The sequence below is a fragment of the Pagrus major genome, chromosome 17 (assembly GCF_040436345.1).
Source record: "Pagrus major chromosome 17, Pma_NU_1.0".
Taxonomy (NCBI): domain Eukaryota; kingdom Metazoa; phylum Chordata; class Actinopteri; order Spariformes; family Sparidae; genus Pagrus; species Pagrus major.
Window position 1 is genome coordinate 12,820,780 of NC_133231.1, and position 25,983 is coordinate 12,846,762.

Genomic DNA, 25,983 nt, shown 5'->3' on the forward strand with positions numbered 1-25,983 from the left:
GTAATTGTAGACCATTAAATGAAATCAGGTGCAGCTATGAGACTGTTTTTGCACGCTAAACAAGGGTGAATAGGTTGAAATTTTAAAAGGACAAAAAAGAGAGTTCTGTATTGCTTTGCTGCCCTTAGAGGAACAGAGTGTTTTTCACTTATAGTCATATGCAAGGTGAACACAACCCATGAAAGTACATAAACATATTTTTCATGTTTTCATGCCTTAATGCAATGGAACAAAACAGGGCAGACTGGAAACCAAATGCTCAAACAGAGATTGAATGAGGAGCGCTGGGTTCCCATAGGTCACGATGTAGGTCAAGGGTCAATGTAGCAGTCAGCTACTGGGATCGCACAGATTAATCACCTGTTGACCTATCCAAATCTTCACTCCTTAGGGTCCACACCTGTGAAAACTCCACAGCTGGACACTGGAGGTGCAACGATAAGTGGATTTATCAATTAGTCAATCGAAAAGTAAATAAATTAATAAATGCCATTTTTTTAAATACTGAGTACTCGTCATTTTTAATACAAAACTGTCAAATATTTGCTTCTTGTAGCTACTTGTTAAGAATTTGATGCTTTTCTTTGTCATTTATGATGGTAAATGAAGACTCTTTGGGTTTTGGAATCTGGGTTGGACAAACAAAGGAATGTGAAGACATTGAAATTGTTATAAGCCTTTTTCACATTTTTTGACATTTTATAGCCTTAATGATTATTGATAAATTGTGAAAATAATCGTCAGATTAAGTGATAATAAAAATAATTGTTAATGGACATGCTTTTAGCATTATGTCCACTTCAATACCAACGAGAAGAGGAAAATGTTGCTCTCTCTCTAGCTTTGGCCGGGCTACATCATGTTGCTTTTGTGAGTCTGTCTCCTTGGGAGTAGCCTAAAAGCCTCTATAGCCTGAAATTGAACGGGTTTTAAGAGGTCAGGAACACATAACCTCCAGGGAAAGAACCCTGCCACCCTGAGGGAAACCACAGAAGGTCTGAGGGCTGCTCAGTGCCCAGCCCTCCCCTATCATCTATCCCTCACTGGTAACATGATTACACGTGCTTACACCCCCTCATTTCTGCTCAACTCAACTAACCCTAAAGTTCAACATTAATACTGCCAGATTTTGCTCCTCTACACACATACACACCCAATCCCCAAACCACAGACGTATAACTATACTTTTCCCGGCGTTTCATCTTTGGCCCTTGTGAATCAGAGACACTTAATCCTCCAGAGTAGTAGTGGGAAAATCATCCCAGATATTATGGCAAACTATCAAACAACTGCGGAAAATCCTCTGACCACGTTCACTCACTCTGTAACAGCCTTATTCCACTATAACAGGATTTTCTCCATACATCATTACATAAAGACTGTACTTCATTATGTGATTTTAATTGATAGAAGCAGAGAGAAAAGGGTGTAGAAAAATATGGTCTGTATTGGCAGACGAGGACAAATTAACCATTTTAATGAAATAATTATTCTACTGATTGTTCGAATTATGCACGGCAGAAAACAATTCAGTTATAACAACTTGGAAAAATGAGTTATGTCATTCAAAGAAGAGTATATTTAATGCAATTTTTCTCTCTGAGGATATGGATGAATTTAGTGGAAATGGTGTACCAAAACTTGCAGTGGGAATTAGGCTAAATGTTAAAGCAGAGAACAATGGAATTATATTTAATATTAAAATAATGCCATGAACCTGCACAGAATGAACAGACTGTCGTGGATTCTAAAAACAGCACGCGTTGTGTCTGAGTTGAACTTAATCCATCATTTCCACAGCATGCTGTGTTTCAGTAGAGTTTTCATTGTTCTCCAGCACATCCACAGTATTAACAGCCTATCTTTCATAGTGACCACAATCTTAAGCAAAACACAGAATTGATTTTCCCCCACCAGTTCATCTACACATGCTTTACTAAGGGTCAGAGAGGCCCTGATTTCCCATTAGATTTGAGAAGTGTGAATGAGTTTCCACTGACAGGTGATCTGGGCATTCAACCTTCAAGAGACCTTTAATCTCGATACATGTTTAAGCGTGGAACAAATCAAACTGTTCGAATAAGCTGTCGTATGGTCATCCGGGTGAAACATTTATTTGTCTTCTCTTTTCTCCCCAGTGTTTCCGGGGAAATTGCAAATATGTAGTTAATGAGTGCGACTTTGATTTGTTTTACTTTCCACTGCTGGAAACTCACAGCATTATTCTACGGAAGACCGTGGTAATTTCTTACACTGTGATCTTTTCCAGCTGTTTAGATGGAATGGGTGTAGCTTTGATTTTTGTGATTGGAAAATTTAGTGGTTCAAGGTTCTTAGTTTGTGACCAAAAATAAATAAAATTTCACTGGCTAGTAGCCATAAAGCCCAAGGATCACCTGCTGTGCAGGGACTGCAGTTTCGTAATAAAGGCTCCCAACATCAGCCACCTTTCAAAAATGACTAAAGTAACGCTGCCTCAAGTTCATAAGAAAGTTCAAGATCCTCAGCCTTGAAGGATTTCAAGGAGGGAGGTCTGAAGTGCATGCATGTGTGTGTGCTGGTTTTCTCTGATAAGGAAGGCCAGAGGTGTTTGACCCCTCACGACCTCTGCGGTGTTGGTGGCATTAAGCTGTTTGTAGAGAGAAATATATTTGTCTTCTTTAGTGTGTGTGTGTCAGTTAGATAAGCTCTGACCTCACACATACCTGCACAAGGCTCCTGTCTGTCACACTCTTTGAGGTGAACTTTATATGGCTCAACAAAGGAGTAATTGTGAGAAACTTCATTAATAGTGATCTGGGAGTCTGACACACTAACCACGCACACTGACTGACAGACAGACCGACAGACAGACAGACCGACAGACACAGGGCTTCGCCTTTCACCTTGATTTGTTCTGGTTTGCATGAGTGCACCAGTGAGAAAAGTAGAGTGAATCAGTAAAAACACTTTTATGACCCTCTCACGTGCACGCGTGTGCACGCACGCACACACACACACACACAGACAGAGCTTGGTGTGTGGCCGTCTGTTCTATGCTATGTGCTTGAAAGAGAACAAGAAGAAACACAAAGTTAGAAACAGGCCAATGTCACTAAGAATAAAGTTATTGGCTGAATCTCTGTAAAAGAGAGAATGCCAGAACAAAATTAATCAGAGCTTCAGTAAAAGAGATAAATCACTGGACAGTTAAAAAGAAGATTAATCAGCAAATCAGTCTTTATCTCATCATTACATCATTATCAATCACAGGAAAGTCAGCAAGGGATGCAATTATTTGTAATTAACAATAATGGTGATGTTAAAACCACATTCATCCATGCAAGTTGTCAAGTTCCCTGAAGAGGTTGGGGTTTAGGTGCCTTGTAACAACCTTGCATCTAAAGGCTATTATATCTTACACACACGCACGCACATGCCTTTCATCTCTTGCAAACTCTCTGTTATCATCTGTGAAATGTTTCTGCTTGAAAAAGGCTTCCCTCAGCAAAAAAAAAAAAAAAAAAGTTTCTGTTACACACATATACACTCTGTGATACACACAGAGTGAATCACACAGAAACACAGTGGGTGTTTTTTGGCTTGTCCGAAGCCCTGGCCTCTCTCCCAGACCCTGAACTGCACCCCAGCTTTTACTACTGCAGCCAAATGGGTCAGACCACTGGATGTGTACAAGTATTGATTTCACACAACCGACATCATCCATGTGTGTTGAAGTTAACAGTAGCCAGACATGGAGTAAACACACACACACACACACACACACACACACACACACACACACACACACACACACACACACACACACACACACACACACACACACACACACACACACACACACACACACACACACACACACACACACACACACACACACACACACACACACACACACACACACACACACACACAAGGGTAGCCAGACAGTTTATGTAAACAAGATCTAATGACGTGATACCCTGTGTGTGGTGTGCTTATGTGTGTGCGTGTGTCTGTGTGATCTTTTTGTTTCCAATGACCATTTGCTGCAAGTGCAAAGATTTTGCTAAATCAGTACCACTGTTTGAATTTCTACTGAACACTAAAAAAACAACTGGAGACAGCTAAACAATTGCCTAAGAAGCAAGGCAGTACACACACACACACACGCAGACACACACATAGATAAGCATCTGAGTGAGTGTAAAAGCAAACACAGCAGTATCACTCCTCAACTCAAGGCCCCTTCAGAGGAAACTTAAAAGGAAAGATTTAAGGGAATGGCGAGCCTTCAACTCTCAGGGAAGGAATGACCGCACACCGCGCCCAATCAGGAGCTTTTAAAGATATACTTGAGTGCTGAGAGGAAGACAGAAAGCCAAGAGTCCAATTTCAAGTATGGACCTTGTTGCAAACATGTACACAGAAAAGACAAGGACCTGAAACGAAAAACAGTCTAGTAAAACAATGACAGATGGAGTGAGAAAAACTAGTTCCAGGATCCAAAAAGCAGAAGTCAGTGAGAAACAAAACACAACTATAAAAAAAATAAGATAATGAAACCCTGTTCAATTATTTATAATTTCCACATTCATTTCAGTTTATTAATTTATTACAAACACAAACTGGACCGTAGTTCAAAAGTGTGTCCCTCTCTTCACTGTAGCGTGGGCCATTAGCCATCAGCAGCACTTTTGCTGAATTGTTTTACTGCACAACTTAATTACTTCATGGCACAAGACAGGTTAGATTCTGCTGTTCTCCCAAAACAAATGTGATTCACTTATCATGATTTATAGTTGAACTAAAAGCAACACAACACAGAGATAGATTCACAAACCAGTGTAGATACCAATACAGCAGTTTAGTGGGCAATCATTCTGATGCTTTGTTACAGAAGTGGCACTTTTGAGCCAACAACCACATGAGAGGTTGACAGAAAATGTAGAGAAAAAAAACTATAAGTCAGAAAAGACAGAACAGAATCAAACTAGGCTTGTTGGCTGGGCTTTCACACAGTGTCAAAGGGAATGTAAAGGGCACATGTGTGAGTACAAATGGCTTCTCCCAGCATTTCAGTCTGCATTTGGGGAGTGCTTCTATGAACTATGTGCATATACGCAAAGCTTCAAATATAGGTAGTTGTAGGGTGACCTGAATAAAAGTCTTCTTCTACCAGATTTACATTTTATATATGAGCCTATGACTGTTGACCTACATGAAGCATTTACATGAAATCTATTGATTGCTGCAGTACGAGAGTCTCATCCGCTTAGAGCAACCCTGTGTTAACAAAATGACTTTAATCTGCAACATCAAAAGACATGTATGAGAACATATAGACATTAATATATAAGACCTTCACGTGCTGAATCAGGTACACTCAAAAAGGCTATCGATGGGAGTGAATCCATGACCATCCATATAAGATGATTTTTATTCTAAAGCAAATGCTTACTGTACTCTGTCTCCCGCCTCCCGCACTGCCTCTGTAAATCTCTGACATATATATTAAAATGAAGCCGAAATACCCTCATCTATACTAATCTTACAACATGCATTTAATTCCAGGAAAAAGGCATACTTAGAAATAAGAGGTTATCATCTGGCAACAGCAATAACATGCTTAAGTATACCATTGCATAGATAAACATCTTTCTTCTAAATCAAACAACAATACCAGGAGATTTAAGGCAGAAATGTGACCCAAACTCATTTTAATATGAATCCCTTCATTGCGTATTAACATATAGCATCAATTCTATATCCATTCACCACTGCTGACATGCATTGCCATAATTAATCATACTCAAATTCAATGACATGATTATCTTTCAGTAATCGTACAGTACAGTAAAAGATTAAGTTTGCATCATTTCTTATCTTTTGTGGTAAGTCATGGAGGTCAAATCCATGTGTTATGTGCATGTTTCTGAATTGTGATTTTTTTCTATGAGTGGGAGGGCTATGTTTAATCCATATCTAGAATGCATTTTGAAGAACATAGCTTGAACATGACGTGTGTCAGGAAACAGCAGTCAAACATTAAACCAGTACTGCAGTCAGTTCACCTAGAATATATCAATTAACCACATGTTTGAAATGTTTAACCTTGTATGTCCTAATGAATGAGAACTGAAAGAGAGAGCGAAGCACTGCAGCAAAAGACAGAGATTTACAAAAAAATATACATCACAGCCGTCATTCAATTGCTTTGATTTTTGTGCAGCTTAAAGAGAAGCTTGTTTTTTTAATACTATGTAATAGGCTCAAATATGCTATATATGATATCCACCTTATGGCAAAAATGACATCTAGCATCTCTGCTGAGATTTACATTATCTGAAGCAGTACATTTCTAAAAAGTCTAGCTAAGGAAGTTAATATTATTCATTAGTATTCATCATGTTTACTACTTTGTTCCACATTTAATGTTTTCAAAATGTCACAGTGACATGCCAGATGTTAGTGGCAATATAAAGAACAGATATATAGTTTGCATGATCCAAAACATTCATGCATAACTCAAATAAAACATTCACCAATATGAGTCTCAGAAAAAGGTCTGCCTGAACCCACTTCCCTTATATAGGGGGATAAAAACACTCTTGCTTGTTTGTATTTTTATGAAACAATTATAGTCGTCTTGGACAGCACTAAGCTCAGGACTGTGCTCTTGCATAACATGCAGATAGCAGAATGGGTGGAGAATTCTGAATTCAGGTTTATACCCACAGCCTACTTCCTGTGAGTCAGACTAGCCAAAGAGAGGCAAAAGAAGAGAATATAAAGAGGAATGAGAGAAAGACGCTGTCCAACTAAACACCTATGAGTTGTCACGAAAACTCTGATGGCACCCTGGGGCACCCACTAAACAAAGTACACAACTGACAAAAGTGATCTTATACAGACCAATGTATTATAATCAACAAGCTTTATCTGAGTGAAGTGATAAAAGTAAGAGGAAGTTGTCATACAATACAATCATACATGTGCGCACAGACAAATACAGACACTCACAAGGTATGCTAAATGAATGAGGCAAGAGAAGAACTACATTTAACTGTTATGCTGATGTCATCAGGACCCTTACATGCAATAGACTCACTTTGCAGCATCATGAGTGCATTAGGACTCCACGTCCTGTCTTACCTCTCTTTGAGGAAGTCCACCACTCTTTTGAAGTCATCAATGCAATACTCTCTCTTCATGTCCATCAGGACGCTGTCTGAAGCCGACTGCACAGGAACATGAAGGAAGGCATAGACGCGTGGATGATTCAATATCTTAGCCATCTCCTAATGAGACGCAGAGAAGAGAGTGGGAGAAAGAAGAGAGATTGAGAGACAAGAAATAAAGGGTTAGAGTTTTCATATGTATTTTTCATAAGGAAGGCAACAGGGGTGAAATCACTAAAACACAGTGTCTACTTGTTACATACTGTATGTCGGTCTGAGTCTGAAATGATGTTGCTTATCTGTTTGCTTAAAATAAGTAATAGCATAGAAACAACCACATTCCTGTTGTTAAGGTGATATTTTTATACAAAATAAAATAGGGTGGGGAGTCAACTAGTTGTAAGATAGTGATTGCCAGTCTGATGTGGATCCAAAAAATACATACAGTAGGTTGCATTGTGCACAGAAAAACAAAAATCAAAATCAATTAAATACAAAATGCTAAAACCTTCCAGCATCATGTTTGATTAATAAATACACAGCACTGATGGCTTAAAAATATTGTGACTTACTAAGCTTTTCTAAACTGAACTACAGGATACATTACTGTGTATCTGTATAACGACATGGGGCAGAGAAAATGACACTTCAGGAAAAATATAATTTTGATATTGTCACTAAACACTTAAATGATTAACCGACTGTTAACATAGTCGTTTTCTGTTAACTGATGGTGGAAAAGCCAAGGATTGGAGTCCTGAATGTGAAGCCAAACTGTAAACGTTTTATATGACCCTAACATTTAGTGAATGAAACATAAAAGAAAGAAGAAGCAAAATCTCACAGATGGCTCCAGTGAATGGTCGCTGCTACCTTTGAATAAATGAAGGTTCCATTAACATTCCTTCCTCTTCCCGCTCTATTTATCCTCTAGACCTTCTACAATAAACTGCCTCTTTCTCTTATTTTCTATTTCTCTTTTTTATCTTGGGAAAATAAAAGAAAAGCAACTCAGAGAATTCATCGTGTACCCACTAGATCTAAAGTCAAAGAGTCAAGGCTGCGCCAGTAGGTGTTCTTTATGCCTGAAAAGTCAAGAGCTTTTAGTGAAACATCCAGGTCCACAGCTCACATCAAAATGGTGAGAGGAAGAAAAGAAATCTAGTCTATAATTAATTTTCTGGCCATTATGTAGGTACCTTTATATAAATAACTACCCCCGAGAGCCTGCAGTTTCTTTAACACAGAAAGCAGGTTTAAAGTAAATTAAATGTTAATATTTACTGACTTGACTGAAAAAAATGCCACCATCAGATACTCAGACTTTGATCTTAGATGCTTTCCAGGAGATGTGTTTTGAGATGAAGTTAAAATGAGAAGGAACAAACAATCATCATGATGTGTTAAATATCAATATTGTATCATACCAACAAAAATATACATTTTTCCATCAAGGTCATCACAAACATAACAGAGATGCATAATTTAATTTGAGGGAATAGATAAGGGTGGTTAAAAACTCCATCATGTCTCAGCTTTTACATTTTTACCAGAACAACTACATGAGTGACATACTGTGATTTTTTAATGAACTACATTAATTGGGAGAGTTGGATGGTTTTATTTTTTTTCTCATTTTTAGATTCACTTCCGCAGTCAAAAAACTGGAGCGACCGCAGATGTCAGATTTTTCTGATGGACATAATCAGGATGCTATCATTACCATGCTAATCACCACAAGAACGAGAAGGAGAAAAAGAAAAAGAGAGGGGTGGAAGAAATGATTTAATGATTTCCTACAAGAATATGCTGATTGCAGTCCATCTTCTCAATTAAGATCTATTGTATAGTGTTCCTTCTTTCACACACAGACAGAAACGCATATGTGTGCATGCGCACACACACAAACACAGCTCAGTTGCAGCGCACCACAGGGGGTTGACCACTGGAAGCTCCAAATTAGGAAGAATTAATTTGGTTGGAAAATGGAGCTTGATTGGTGACAGAAATCAGCTCTCTGCTTGTGTGTGTGTGTGTGTGTGTGCGTGCGTGCGTGCGTGCGTGCGTGCGTGCGTGCGTGTGTGTGAGAGAGAGAGTGAGAGTGAGAGAGAGAGAGAGAGAGCGAAAGAAAAACATATGAAGGAATATGCATTTATGTGTTTGAAACATTTTCGAAGGTAAAAGAATAGGAGATTGATTATGTGCTCGTGTTATTTCTAAGTTCTTACAAGTAACTCTTCTGATAATCATGCTCTACTTTTCTCAGCGCAGATGCTTTAAAGAGTGTACTTTGAAATTCTGATGTGGAGCCTGCAACCACAGGAATGAAACCCAAGAAGAAAACAAAAACAGAGAACCATTTCCAGTTTATCAGTAGTTTAACACTGGGTCTCTTTCTCCGTATCTGCCTGTACAAGAAATTGTTGAAAAAATAACTTTTACCTCTGGTACTATAAACCCTTAAGTGAGCACTTTAAGTCTTGAATTTATCATTCATAACATAGTTTACATTTTATCCTGGTACATAGAATAAGATCTGGTTTGATAATACGGTGGCCTATTCTTATTCTACTAAGCAACCAGTTACACTGATTGATGATCATTACCATGTGCATGTCACTATAGGTACATTGAGATAAGGCCACATTCATAGTCGCTCCTTGTTTCCACACAGTATTTGTCGGTGACTTTGGACCTACGCCCCAAATGTTAAATGCTTGGAAGGGGAGAAGAGAGTGAGGCTAATTTTCTCTTTTTACTGTATATGCACACAAAGCATTATCAAGATAAAAAATGTCTATACATTTCTCATTTTGCAGTAAAAAAATAAAATAAATAAATAACTAGATACATGGAATGGTGAGTTTCACAAACACATCGGAGATGACAGAGTTTCCCTTAGGAATGAAAAGACTTCCGGATGATTACATATGTACACAGAGCTATGGAAAACCAGGCATCAGACTGCATGTATTGACATACAGTACATTAATTTTATTGCAAAGCACATGGAGTTTACTTAAAATGTGCTGTATAAAAAAGATTGCTTTGTCCTGTCTTCCTTTTAGTACATCTCATGGTAAGGTTTATAGCATTATGTCTCGTAACATGTCACTTCCGTTCACTGATGATAACTTCCCAATAATCGCAACTGAGCCCAGAGATTGTGTGTGTGTGTGTGTGTGTGTGTGTGTGTGTGTGTGTGTGTGTGTGTGCGCGCATATACATGACTGTGGGTGGAAAGGGTGAATGGGGTCTAAACAGATGGCATGCTAGCTTGAGTAGCAGGGCACTGCTGATGGCAACTGGGGATTAATCTATAAGGGGAGGACTTTTCATTCACACAAGCCATTTATCATGTGTGTGCGTCTGTCTGACAGCGCACGTCCCATCCTCCAATGATTATACAGTACACTGATATGAATCTCTTTTGTTACCGATCCCTGTGGAGTTGAGGCCTTTTCAATGTTTGACTGCTGCTGACAGACAGTTTAGTGAGTCTGAAGAGAAATAATGCTGTGATGAGGAAGATATCGCTCAGCAGTGCCCACTGGCAAAAATTGTGTGTTGCTTTAATGCCTTCGCTCCTGGGTGGATGAACTATCCAGCTCAAAGCACAACTCAACAAGCTTAAAAAATCAAATCAAAATTGGTGCAAGTGGGCTTTTTTGTTTTGTTTAGTCTTTTATCAGTCTTGACAGTGTTTAAAAGGAGTATAATATTGTATCACAATTTCTGTACCACTTTTTCTCCCCCCCACCCCCACTGGGCCCCTCTCTCTCATTCACACAAACAGACAAGCAATCCTTTCATCTTTGGTTGATCAGCTCAGAGAGACACATAAACCAGAAGAGGTCTATCTTAACTGGCTTAGCTCAAAGGATCTAATATCTACTCTCTAAAACCAGATACGACAGAAAAGAACATCGGAAAAAAGGGAGAGAGAGCAGATAAAAGGTGGATTGTGAGCTCACTGTTAGCTTGGTGCTCTAAATTCCTTTGGAATATTCTGCATGCGAATATTGTCTGTTGCCCTCTACTATGTTTCATGACCCTCCTGTTCATTAGCCTCCCAAATCCTCCCTTTATGTTTTTAGAACAGAAAATGTGTTTAATTCGCTACTTGTACTTGTGTTGTAGGCAGAATGTTGTGGATAAAAACATGTTTCTGACCAACTCTCCATAAGGACGATACAGGAATTGACTGCGTGTAAACTGCCAGTTACTTTGCATCAAGTCGTCCGTTTGTGTTGCAAAAAAGAAAGAAAGAAGGAAGAAGGGTATTACAGTTGGCTTAATCTGAAATTCCAGAGAAATCAAATTCAAACCTTTACTTGTACATTTACATATAAATAATCTACATTCTAAACATGCATTTATTAATGCAAATTTTCACATTCACTCATGTATTTTTCACGGCAATTGAAATTTCTTTAAGGGTTTAAACACTGTTGGTGTGTACAAAGAACAAATTGACTGCTCAACAGAAGTATATCTGTGGCATGACAGCACATTAGAAACTAAACAGAGCGGAGAATGCAGAATGTTGACTTCAAGAAATAATGAAAATGCTTTACCCTTTGTACAAAACATTTCTCATAAAAACTAAGAAAATGATGGAATTTCTTACCACTTGTTCAGCACAAACAAACACCTGCTGACAATACACTCAACACTGACAAGATGACAGAAAAAAATGTCTTGTGGCAGACTCACACTGGAACATGACAAATTGAAGTCTTAAAAGTCTTAAGATTGCCAACATGCTTTGGGTGTGCAGTTGACAGACACTATTGTCTAAAAAAGAAACAACAACCTTGATGTAGAAGAGCTACTCACAGCGAGAAAAAAGTTTAAATAATTGTAATATTAATTGTTGGGGGAAAAATGTTTTACGTCCTATTTGTCATGTCAAATTTAAAACTGAAGTTGCAGCTTCATGGCATGCATCAATTTGTATTAGCTAAAAGAAAAATAAATCTTACACTCACCTGTAAAGCAGTGCACTGTCAATATATGACACACACATCATCATATTCTTATATAGTATAGAATAAGGAGACATTGGCGATTGCTTTAAAACAACACACACACAAACAGTTGTAATCCCCAGAGCGATAACACGCAGACAGAGAGGGTTACAGTCTGGTTCAAGTGAACGATTTGAAGCAAGCCCATAGTAAGTAGCACCTAACTTTATTCACACACACTCACAGACATATACACAAACCCACACACGACAGAGTACTAACAGGGTTCACCCAGGGGAGTCTGTAGAGAAAATGATTCTACAAGCCGTTCCCAGGATAATAAGTCAGGTCCCCATGCTTGTGCACTGGCACACACAAACAAACAGTTGGTGGGAATTCAGCAGCAGATAGAGGAATTGAGCTCCCAATGGTATTAAACATTTCAAACACTTCAGGCTGCACTTGATTTTCCCTGGAGGTTATGCCGAGCCTGCAGCACCTCACACAGTGCAGATAAAATCTATGTATTGCACAGTTAAATTAAGTGCTATTGTAGCATTTGAATGTCACACCGTATTATGCTGTGTGTATCTTTTGACTGTTGTGAGCTGCAAACACACACTATATTATTAAGCTTTTTCGCATTTTCCATGTAGTGTTTTGACAGTACAGTGACTGTGCCAACATTTGATTCCAGCATTTTTAAAGTGAAACAAGCCAACCAAATCTACACCAAAACTAAAATGCATGAAACCAATATATGGATAAATGTATTTGCGGCAGCTGTGGACTACATTAATAAATAGCAGATAATTCAATTTACTCACTGCCCGTATTGCTGTCTAATTCTTTTAGCCCTTTGAAGAAAAAAGTATCTAAAGCCACAACAAAAGGGACAATAAAGATTGATTTTAAGAGGGAAGCCAGCATTTAAATCTCCATCTTTCAGGACTCATAATTCATTGCAATTATTCAGAAAACATAATTCACTGCAGTGAGTCAGGACTCATAATTTAGAGGCACATCGGTACAGCTTTACTGTGAGCATTCATATGGTGCCGGCTCCTCACACAATGCTACATTAGGCCTCTAATGTGAAGAGGCTCCCTGAGGCTTCATTAAAATGAAAATGGTCTGAGAGGGTGTGTCTAAGTGTGTGCCCATACAGCTGTGCTTGCATGTGCACATCTGAGTGTGAAGGTGAGAGATGTGTGTGGGTATGTTTCGGTGTGTGTATTCACGTGCGAGTGAATGCTTGTGTCCTGGGTATGAAAAATATCAGCCGATGCAGAGGATGGAGTTTTCACTTTGTTACGGGTGTTTGGTGGTTTCTCAACCTTCCCAAGGCCCAATGCGGCTCCACTGAACTGAGACATAAATACATCGCTGTCTCTGGAAAATAAATGGCTGGATGAAAAACATATGTGAAAAGTTAAAACAAAGAAAAATGTACAAAAACATAATTGCTGATTTTATCCAGTCCCATGTCAAACAGTTGTAAAATGTTCACTTTTATGTTTGTTTAACATTTCACATGGTCAAAAACAAAACATCTGAAACTAGAGAACAGTAAACTTGACCCGGCATTTTCATTATGTTTTTCTTTGTTGAATGCACATTTTAGGCATTAAGGAAATCAATTTAGGAGATGCAAAAGATTCAAATTAATAGTTCTTTCAAAATTACATTTTAAGTTTGCCTAACATTTAATTTTTTTACAGCTAAAGACAACTGAGGATATACAGTATATTTCTGTTTCTCTGACTGTATTTCGGAATTAAGATCCTTTTTTCGGAATTAAGCATTTTAAGTGAATTAAGTGTTAAGTCAAATCTAGTGATGCACCGATTAATCTGCTAATTTGGGGGTGGTTGACTATCATCAGCCGACCACAGCCATATACTTGCAACATGCTGTGTGCTCATGTGGTTTGTTTTCAAACATAAGTAAAAGAAGATGTTGGTGGTGTGTGAGCATCTCACTGTGTCAGAGAAGGATCAGCGACTTGCAGTTTGCAAAATATCCCAGTTACTTTTGCTGAAATGATCTCCTCAGTGAGAGTCCTGAGACAGTGGAGGATTACAGAGACCACGGTGTCAAAACAAACAAAACAACAAAGACTGGGTTATTAGAAGCTGTAAACGAACGCTTTGCTCTAATAGAGGCCGTCCCCATTTTCTTGAACCATGACCTCACTGAATCCCAGTTATTAGAACTGCTACTTCTATGTGGATGTTTAACAACGCCACAGCAGCACTTCACGGCAGCTGACGGACTCACAGAACAAAAGGGCATGAACAGACAGGGCACAGTCCACTCTGTATGACATGTTTGAGGAGACTGTAGGAAAACGGACCAGAAAAACAAGTAAAAGGGCATCACAGTAACTAAATGGTATCTTCTATATTTCACTGCTTTTCTAACTGCTTTTACATGTACATTTAATTATATTTATTAATTGTTGGGCTGAGTACTGAAAAATTGTCCTCACTGAGTTGTATAGCAGGATAAGAGGGCTTTTGAAGAAATTGTTTTTCAAAGAGTTTTTTAATGGGGATTTTTTATGACTGAATTTGTTCTAATTCACAGATAAGTTTAATGACGGGCTGAATGATTTAAACCGTTCAATTATTCTTTTATAAAACTGATTTCTTTTTTTTCCTTCACAAAAAAGGGAGAATAAATAACAAAAAAAAAATCTAAATAAATTAAAAATATCTGTATCTGTATCAGTTATCAGCAAAATTATTCTTTTAAACACCAGTGCATCCCTAGTTAAATCTATCTTCGCTTGCACTACTGTTCACAAAGCAAACTGTGGAAGGAGTGTGAACCACATATCTGATGTATCTCAAGTCAAACTGAAATGAGCTCTGTGGAGGATGTTTAATGGACAACTGCTATTTCATTCATCTTAGCCTGACTGATTGCTACGTACGAGGAGGCTACTTTCACACCTCATTTACTGAGTCTGCTAGCATGCAATCACACACTGAGTCTCGCACTAGCAAATGCACAGGTATCTGCACGCACGAACACACACACACACCTTACGTGATCAGATGACCTGCTGTTGCACTTTCGACAGCCACTTAGCAATTTATTGACAGACAGATGGATGGATGGAAAGAAAGAAAAATGGACAAACGGATAAAAAAAAGAGTTTGAAAAAAAAAGTCTATTATAAATCTTACTGTAACTAAAGCAAAACTAGAAGTACAGAGGAAAAAAGGTGAAAAACATAGGAGTAGCATTGCTAGAGACATTTTTACTTGCACCTACTCAAGTAAAAATGCCCACTGACGGCATGGTGCAATCAACTAAAATGTCAGAGACAAGTGGCCCATGAGAGGCGATTGGGCCTTTAACTGCTCCAATCAGCAAATGGTGCTATGAGGCTGTCTACATCTGTCAGGAAAAATAGGCTGCACATAGTAAGAAATTGTGTGTTCTTGTGTGACAGAGGGAGACAGTGCAGAAGTGTTGATCTGAGTGAGTGTCTGTGAGAGAGGATGATCTTTTAGGGGGAAGTGAAGAGGTAACTTGGCCTTTTCAGCTTCAATCACAGTCATTCAGTATGATGTTGTTATATAAGTGCTGGTGTTCTTCAAAAGAAAAGACAAGGGGATATAATTTGGCCTTTACTTAAGATGAAGGATGAATCTAATTCAGGGATTTGGCCTTCATCATCATCATCATCCCACTGTAGTTATTGCTGTGATTACCACCATCATGAGATGAATTAGAGCAAAGTGACGGAAGAAGAGGTGAAGGAAGAGTAATTGGGAGGAGAAAAACAACAGATAAAAGGTGTTGAAAGATGAAAAAATAAAACAGCAACAAGAAGAATATGAAGAATTAGAGAAATGAAAGAACTGGAAGGAGAAAATGGAGTATAAACCAGGATCCGAGTGCAAAAAGAGCGAAATCTAAGAGGAAGAAACCAGAGGACTTAAAGTCCAAAGTCAAAGAAGAGTGAGAAGGAGACTCAAGAAATTTCAAAAGGATATTTTTTCTGCGAAGTTTCTGTGTTAGGCTCATAGTCAATTTACAATGCACAGAAAGTATATAAGTAGGACCAGAAAGAGAAGAGGGAAAGAAAGTGTCTGCATGTGTGTGTGTGAGGGGGGTCTGAAGTGGGGCTTGCAGGGGGGAGGAGAAAACAGGGGCGAGGATAAAGGGTAAATGGGGGACAGGAGCAACAAAAGACAATGATAAGTTAAAGACGAGCACTCTTATCTTTCCTTATGTAGGTTAATTGACTGAGGAATTAAAGCAAAAAAGATATAATTCAATTCAATGCATGGACGTTAACAATGACAGGGCCGGTAGCATATGAAATGATTCTTAACATATACACACACACAGAAAAAGCGAGTGTGTCGTCCTAGTATATTTCTAATTATCAGTTAATTGTTATTCCCTATCATTAGGAGGGTGGTTTTTTAATTGTAATGTAGCCAAGCAGAAAGCCTACCTATACATGTGGGGGACAATTAGCCACCTCCATTAACCCCTGGTTAATTACAACCTCCATCGCTGCTTCCCACAGCACTTTCCCACTCCTTCTTACCCCTCATCTCTATCCCCGGGCCTTCATCCCCAGTTTTTTCATGTCTGCCCTCATTTCATTCATCTATGATCTCCAATCTTCCTTGATTGTTTGATTCAAATAGTATATGTGTTTTGAACTTCACTGGCTTTTTTTTTTTTTTTTTTTACTTAAAACTTTTGTGTCATTTTATTTTTCTAGGTTACCCTATTTCAGCCCTCTATGTCCTTCCTTTCTCCATTATTAGATCTCTCTTCTACTCAAACTCACATTTTCCTCAGGGATGAGAGCGGAAGTGCTGAAAGACAATCAAGCTACAGAAAAACTTGGTCCAAAATGAGTGTTGACATTTAAACCTGAACCACTAAACAAAATAAAGAAAAGAAAATCCCTGATTTGTCTTCATTGCTTTAACCCAAAACCTCCATATTCAGTTTCACTCGTTTCTTCTAACTATCCTCCTCCATTTAACCTCTGTAGTTGCTATCCCAAATGTACGAAACCACAGCCCTAATGCTGAAGTTAATTTAGTATTGGTCTTTTCAGCCATGCAGTGAGTTTACAGTTCAACTTTTCTATCTCAAGAAATTAGAGCTACATTTATGTCCTGTTTCATAGTGCCGACACATGAATGACGCAGGTCTACTGATGAATGTAAATCCATCTTGGTATTATTTATGTATGCAGCTTTAAAGTTAAATTATGGCTCTTGAACTAGCGATATAAGTATGTGAAGGGAAATAATTCAATTTAATACAGAGCAAATGTAAAATGTGAAGTCAGATGAAAAACAAAGCTAATGTAGTTAAAGAGAAAGTACAGAATAGTTTGCTGGCATATGATCTTGATAAAAAGTTGAAACAAGGTTTACCACAATAAACATCATGGCTATTGCTATGTACTGACAATCCCACAGAAACACAAGCCAGAGTTTCATGTAGTGGAGCTGCTAGCAGAGCTACAACACCGGTGCGACAGTAACTCTTTCAAACGGCTGTCAATAGTCCTTCTCAATGAGTCCCAGTCTTTTCAGCTGAGAAACGGAGAGTCTGACGGTTGCTGCTCATGGCAGCTGCAAGAGAGGGTTCTGCTAGCAATATCTGAGGGTGTAGTAACCCTTTTAACTTGCTCTGGACAAGGGTATGTCACTGAAGATCAAGGGCCGTATTCATAAAGCATCCTAGTACTAAAAGTTGCTCCTAGTGACGAAATTCTAAGAAAATTCTTAGAATTATGACGTTTTCTATGCAGTTTACCTTAAACTTAAGACTAGATCCTTGTAAAGAAAAATGTTATTCACAAAGCATCTTAGTCCTTAAGAGAGCTCCTAAGATGAAAATCTGTTAAGCGTAGGGAGGAGGACTTTTAAGAGCCTTAGGAGTTTCTTAAGCAGACGAGAAAATAGTGGAAAGACAAAGAGGAAGGTAAAAATATTCTCAAAATGCTAAATGACAGAGTTAATAAAACACTACAGTTTAGATCATGCAGGGATGTTTGTGGTCCATCTCATTAGAGATGTGCCCACATCTCTGGCCCAACATAATAACGCTATACCGCCAGAAATTGAAGTGATCACAACACTGAGATTTGGCAAATGTAAAAATATATAAATTAAATAAATTAAAAAAAACTGTACAATCGCCACAGGGATTTTTGACACAACTTTCCATCAATAAACAACAAACAATTACAGCTCATTCCTTCTTATATAAGTTACAGCAACCAAATGGCAGTGTTGACTTAAGAACAATGCGTCTGCTCAGGCAGAGCTCGGACGACCCTAGAGAACAGAAAGGTCAGTAACGTGTACCCCAATGGTGTATTTTTATCACCATGTACATCTATTAAGTGAAATAATGGCATATTTTTTCCTGTCATGAGGTGGAGTATAGATGGAGTATTGTTTTTGTTTTTTAAGTGGATATGCCCGTTTCTTGTAGGTATGTTCGATTTTAAGGGAAAATCATTTAAGCGGTTACACTGCGGTAGGTGTACCTGGATATAAAACACTACATTCTCTTTCTCACACCTATCTATATACAATACTTTCACAGCACTCATATTGACAAATGGTGTAACAACATGGAGTAAACCCTAGTTTTATCCTGCTGTGTGGAATTCATTGATTTTGACAACAATGGAATTACCACAGACCAGACTCACCACAAAAACAGAAACATTTTTATGTTTCTTAGGCCTCCTACTTTACTCATTTGAATAATTTGGACAAATCATGCAAGTCTCCCAGTTGATTTGTTGTTGGATGGCTGGATATGCCATTTGTCCACTAATGGTGGAAAATGGAGATAACATGTTATAATATGTTGTTATTAAAATGTCTGAAAGACAGAGACAGACAGGCTAAAACATAGAGAGAGAGAGGGGGGGGGGTAGAAAGAGAATGAGAGAGAGAAGGGATAACAATGTCCATTGTTCCATTAGGGAAGACAATAATGACTGATAAAATGAGGTTGCTAAAGAGGACACAATGGTCCTTAATTGACTCATTAGGGAGAGAAGAGAATGAACTGCACTAATGAATGGAGTATGAGCACTGCAGCTAAACTGCTTGGTAAGCAAAACAGAAAGGCATTTAGTTTATTAAATCAAGGCAAAGCAATATTATTTGTTCACAGAAAGGGATAGCACACGAGACAATAGGGACAAGAACAAAACAGTAAAAAGAAAAGACTCCTGAGTGCATACGTTTTTTAGTTTTATTCATCAGTGATGTATTATTGTCTTAGACGGTAATTTTGGGTGAAATTGGTGACCATGCACTGTGCGTACCTCTAGGTGTTCCAGGATATATGGCGGGTTGGTCATGCCCAGCCTCAGCATGGCCCCTTCAGGAATTTCCTCCACCAATCTCCACAGTAGAGTGGGCAGATCTGTCCCTATGTCTCGACCATAAGCTCCAGTGTCCTCACTGGTCAACCAGATCTCACACACACCCTCTGGAAAGAGACACACAAAAACATATAGTAAAAACAAAGTATTTAACATGCTGAATAACAATTAATTTTTGTTTTGTTCCCAAAATTAAATGTTTGCAGAATTGTTCCCGTATGGCGCATAGTCCCAACTGGACTCAATGGATACAATCAATGTTTCCAGTAGCAAGTGGCAAAATGTATTTGTTTGGAAGAAAAAAACTGGGCAGCTGTTGTGACAAGAGCATCTTAATTACAAAGCTACAGAAATTAAATAATTCAAAAAAGGTTTTGAATATCTGCAGAAAGTCTAGATTAGTCAAGAATTCCTAAAAAAAGGAAAAGGAATTTCCCGCACACATACATCTTACGTTAACTACTACAGTATATACACGTCAATACCCAAGACAGGAATCTTTACTGTGACACTTAAGGGAATCTCACATGTATACTCCATTAATATCGGCAGTGAATGAAAGCCTGTAGACTGAAACCTGGAGGAGCTCTTTGATTCAGTAGTTCAGCTACTTTATACCGAGATTTGTATTACTGAAGATGCATCACTCCTACATTATGTTAACCTACCTTCCCCTCTGGCTAATTCTAGAAATGGTGTAAATGTCATTGATTAAACTTCATAGCAAAACTAGAGCTACATTTCAGAACTTCTAATACTTTCAGGTAGATCATCTGGTAGTGGCCTCTAAGGTGCTCCAATGTCAAGGCTAACAACCAGAGGTGACTGCACCTTTGCTCATAAATGGTTATTGACAATTATCACTTTTTGAGTATAGGCTCCTATAAAACCTAACTTTACAATTTAGTTATAAATACTGAATGTTGTAAAATACATATAAAAACTATTCAAGAATCCAGTGGCACTCAGTTGAGTGCTGTTTTTTTCTTTTTCATCAAGATCCATGCATTCCCCGAGAAATTTACGAAAATGTTGAAAAATGCCCCATCTATCAATGTTGAAAAAAACTGAGAACAATCCTGGATCAATCCCCTTATCAGGACTGCCACCAGAAGAAAATGGGGTCTGTTCCAGGCCAAGAAACATCCTCCATCTAAGTTTAGCAAAGCACATTTCCATTTTCAAGTGGACCAATGTGGGTATGGTTTTCACCATTTTGACCAGTTGAAGTAACAGTTCCCCTACCATTACAGCAACTTCTTTCAAGTATTATTTCATTACATCTCTTGTTGACATTGCCTACACGCTCCAAGGCTTTGGCATAACCCTGCTCATGACAGTCACTAAAAAAATACCCGTCTTATAAACATACTTTCCAGGAATGTGAAGGTCACATACAGCAAGCAGGCACAATCTACCAGCTTCATGCTAAATTAGAGCAACGCTCACTGCTAGAGCTTAATGATCTAACTGTCATTTGGCTGTAGGTCTGGAAATGGTTGAGTGTCTGCTTAAGCTATGTGTTAAGACATATCATATCATCCAGGCCCACAAAAATGCATTTGCAATTGCGGGGGCACGAGCTCAAGTACACACAGACGCACAAACTCGCAGAAAACCACACAACCATCATTATCATTAGCTGTGCAGAGACAGACAGAAAGATGCATGTGGTCATTCAGAGTAAAGATGGTGTTTGGCTAATTGGGCAGTGTGTGTGTGTGTGTGTGTGTGTGTGTGTGCGTGTGCGTGTGCGCGTAAGAGAGAGCGAGAGAGAGAAAGAGAGTAAAACTGTGTGTTTAAAGGCGTGCATAGGCCAGACAGATTAAAGATGATGACAGCATAATTGTCCAGAGTGAAAGAGTTTCAAAAGCTCATCATCGTTGACATTAAGATGCACTAATGATTTCTGGAGCCAGTCTCGTCTAAAAACACCATCAAAAACATCCATCAATCACATGTGATCAGATCTAAAGGCTAACACACACAATACAAGAATGCATTCAGGACGTGATGTTCATTTGTTTCAGTATGCAATTAATCAAAAGCATATTTCACCTTGGTCCAATACTCAGTAATAGCCTAGTTCATTAAATGTTCTTTATCATGTAATGCAGGCTCTGCTCAGCATATATATTGATAAGAGCTGCACTGACAAACCTGGAGGTCAAGCTCTGTGCAGAGACATTATCATCAGCTAACATTGATGCATAATGAGAGTGTGTCACTGTTCAGCAACATTAATACCACGGTTGATTTGCGGCAGCATTTTTTTAAACAAAATCTGTGTCATATTTTTAAGCATTTTAGCCTGAAGGAAGGTGATGACAGCAAATTCCCAGGGTAGCTAATGTCAGCTTGTTTGGGCTGAATAATACCAATCCCTCTGCCAAGGTCTAACCTTTGCTTGCATCATCTGCATCCCATGAGTGAATGTATTCCTACAGCTACGACACCATCAGCATCACTTTCTACGCCACAGCTCATTCCCAGAATAATATTGGCCAAGTGGTCTCGCAATACAGGGCCAGACCTGCATTAAACTGGCCAAGGAGCTAAATTGGTTCCTTCCAAAACAACATTCCTGTGATTCCACACATGATGCTGCCAAGTTAGTAGGCTCGTGTATTGTCCGCTATTAAATACCTCTTGTGATTCCTGCGTTAATTATGTTTTGAACTGGGCGATGCTTTGGAAAATTCTCAGGTGGTTACTCAAGGCCACAGTCATACATAGATCTCCAGATAAACTCAATAACCTGCCCAGTAATTTGCCCCTTTGGCCTGCTTCTCGTTCCCTTTTGTATTAGGTGAGCCAATGGTGTTATTGTTGGCCAAAGACACAGAGAAGGTGGCCGTTTCATCAGGAAATGTGAGCTTGCTCTCCTTTCTCTATCTCCTCTCATACACACTACACAGCTGCTTCCTCTGGTTTTCTGTTATGTGTTATGTGTGTAGTGCAGACACGGGTCGCGCTGGCTGAAATGCATCAGGCATGTCAAGATTGCTACAGAAGCTCATCACTACAGTAGTATTTGGTACTGTAGAGAGAAATGTGTAAATCTAATAATGAACAACTATTTACTTTTGCATTTACTATAATGTGCTTTTAATCTCCAATAAGTAATTGAATTCCTGATTCATATTTTATCAGCAGTGCCTAGTTTGACAAGTTGATCTGAGTTTTGTTTCTCTCTCGGCAGGGATACAAAAACAAAGGAGAAATCATCTGTAGCTCGAACAACAGCCCTAGGGCCAGCACAGTTTGCCAGCAAATGAGCAGGGAGCTCTAGGTGCAGGCAACATGGAGGGAAGTTGAACATTGTTCGTTTCCCTTTAATTTAAGGTGGTCTACTAAGTCGGAAGAATGTGCCCTGCAGAAGTGTCCTTGAGCAAGCCTTTAATGTGTACCAGTTTAAGAGGTGCTGTCCTCTAGCTGCCCCGCACACAGAAATTAAAGAATTTCAACATATCAATTTAATGTTGTTATTCAAAATGTGTTAAATTAAAGATTGTATCTTTTGAAAGAAATTAAGGAACTTTCCACTCTGCTTTGACTTGTGCGTGTTCATTCCACAAACACTTCATCAAACCTCTTTTTTCTACGTCACCATATGATGTAGTTTGATGTTGGAGCAGTAATAAACAAGGGTGGGGAGCTGGACACTTTTCCTAAAAGCTATTAACATTCACTGAACTCTGACACAGCAGTGCAGACACAGCACAGGAAGAAGTGAACAAAATGCCAAATGGAAAGAGGGCAGGACAGGAAGATAGTAATGACGAAAATATAGAGAGTGGGACCTGTGCTATTTGGGGTTTTAGCTTTCAAGGGTGAGGCTATAGCATAGTCTAGTTTATTGAGCACTCATACGTTAAGTTCAAGCATGAAAAAGTAACTATATATTCACAATATGTGTACTTGTGAAAATATTTATATTTAATAAGAATAATTACTGCAAATGCAGGTTACTGATGTGAAAAAATTCACTTGGAACGGTGCATGCTTCCAACGGCCATGTTTGTAGTTTGAGGCCTGGTCCTAACAAGTAGCATGGTATGTGGCGTAGGAACTATACCATATCTGGTCACAATGGCAGCCGGTGGGGGTTGGATGGGAACAAGGAAAGATGACAAGAGTCTCTGCATGTATTGTATTTGTGAAACAAATTGTCTCTCTTGTGTGTGTGAGTTTGTGTGTGTGTGTGTGTGTGTGTGTAAAATGTAGTAATTTTAACAATTAAACAGTTAGAGGTCCGTGTCCAGATAGGATGGCATATGGATCTAGACAGGTCCGGACAGGTCCACTCCTCCACATCTTGGAGGGGAAGGAGAGAAATGGCAGGTTAACAAGGGGGGTGCATATTAGCTATCTCATTAAAAAGGGGGAGACTTCCCCCCTCGTCCCTTTTCAAATTCCCTACTGCACAAAAAACGACATGTATGTATCCTTGCTCATTTTTATGCGGGTATACAGAAAACCTTCAGTTTTCATGGTTGGTGTATGGAGTATGCCTATGTATTACGTAGACTACACCACTGGTAGAGAGAGAGAGAGAGAGAGAGAGAGAGAGAGAGAGAGAGAGAGAGAGAGCGAGAGAGAGAGAGAGAGAGGGCGAGAGAGCACACAAAAGAGGAAACAGCTGTGTGTATGTATAAGCTGCATTTGTCTTTGTCCAAGAATAATATCATCAGCATGTCAGACAAATGCCATACACATATCAAACATTCATCACTCCAACTCTGTGCCAAAAACTTGTATCTGTCTGAGTGTGTGTGTTTGTGTGTGTCTGTGTGTGTGTCCATGTGATTTCTCAAGCGAGCTTTCTAACCTGGCCAGAAAAGGCAAAAAGGTAAAAAGCATAAACAAATGAAAAGGGGGGTAAAAAAAGACAAAAAAACAGAACCAACCCAGAATTCAAGGAGAGGGCAAAATATATCAAACAAATTTTGTACTGGTTAAAAGGAAGAAAGAAAGTGGCTTTTGTTTATCTAGGTTACATCAAGTATTACATTTTAGACTGACATATTTGGGATTCACAAAATAATTTTAACACGGTACAGTATAAAAAGTTGCATCTTAAATTTGTATTTTCTAGTTGTGTCTTTATGTAAATCATACAGGAAGCTAAAATCAACCCTTTTGTAATATAAATTCAAAAGAATGTCTAGCTTGTGAGATGCAGTTCTATGTTGAGCTACAGTTTAGTTAAAAATATTTTATTTTTTATTTTTCAGTTATCACTCATAATCACTAAAATGCCAACAGTATAAGCTGCACTGATATATACTGAAGCCAACCTCCATATCTCATTATACCGTTTATGTATATTATTTCTTATGGCCTTGTGTTCCTGCTCCGCCCCTGGTTAAAAGGATGGGGAGAGTAGGAGGAGGAAAGAGATGAGGGCTTTGAAGTGGTTGCTTTGAAGAAGCACGACAGAACCAATTGATTCAGGTGATTGGGAGCTTTAGTAAAAGCCACTGTTGAAACAGTAAAGGATCTTAAATCATAAATGAGACACACAAGCGGCACAACATGACCACACATTTTCATGTCATGCTTGTCTCTATTATTTGGTTCTTTCTGGCTCTGATTCCTTGAGTAGTATATACATACACTGAAATTATATCCAGTTTTAACATTAATTCTGATATAATTTTTTATCTAATCACCTTTTTTTTCTTCCAAAGTTACAACAGATACAAGAAATGATAACATAGTATACTGTATCTGGGTGGATATATCCTTACTTAGGTTGATTATTTTTTAAAAAAAAGAAGAAAACTCATTGAAAATGTTGTTCAACAATTACAAGAATTTTTCGAGATTAGAAAAAAAAATAGTGGTATACTGCACATCATGTATTTTTTTGTAGAGATTTAATTCTGAAAAATCAAGGTTATTGATCTATGTACAGTATTTATGAAAGGATAGTAGACTTATTATCTATATGATGGACTTGGATTATTGCTAACACTAATAAATATGTACAGAAACCAACACATGTTCTAATAACTGACTGGCACTCATCACTTTTGCATTGCTTTTTGATTCTCTATAATAAAATATTCCCACTTTAACCACAACAGGAGGAACTGCATCAATGGCTATGATTAAAAGACAGAACAACTGTGGGAGATGTGTTGAACTTTTATAAACTGGCAGGTCCTCAAATTGAATAAAAAATAAAAAATAAAAATAAAATGGAGTCAACTCGTGGTGAGAAAGTATTAACACATTTTCATTATTTTGGTCTCTCAGCTATGTCTAATGTGTTTGTTTTGGCAGTTGCTTGTTCTGAGACTGTATCATCAGTGACTGTTTCACAGACAAGAACAGAAGTTTCTTGTCTATGTTTGTATGCATTTATTTAGGACCAACTTTACACAACTCCATCACATATGTTTGTCTACCCCAAATAACATTTTGTTTATATGTACATGTGCAT

General features: G+C 38.4%; 1 protein-coding gene across 1 annotated transcript in view; it reads right to left on the bottom strand.

Moving 5' to 3' along the window:
* Positions 1-25,983, bottom strand: part of cdkal1 (CDK5 regulatory subunit associated protein 1-like 1) — a 239,293-nt gene that overhangs the window by 84,730 nt on the left and 128,580 nt on the right. The window contains exons 9-10 of the mRNA XM_073485828.1: positions 19,473-19,639; positions 7,135-7,280 (exon numbers count right to left, since the gene is read on the bottom strand). Coding sequence (XP_073341929.1) covers positions 7,135-7,280; positions 19,473-19,639 — 313 coding nt within the window. The remainder of the gene's footprint in view (positions 1-7,134; positions 7,281-19,472; positions 19,640-25,983) is intronic.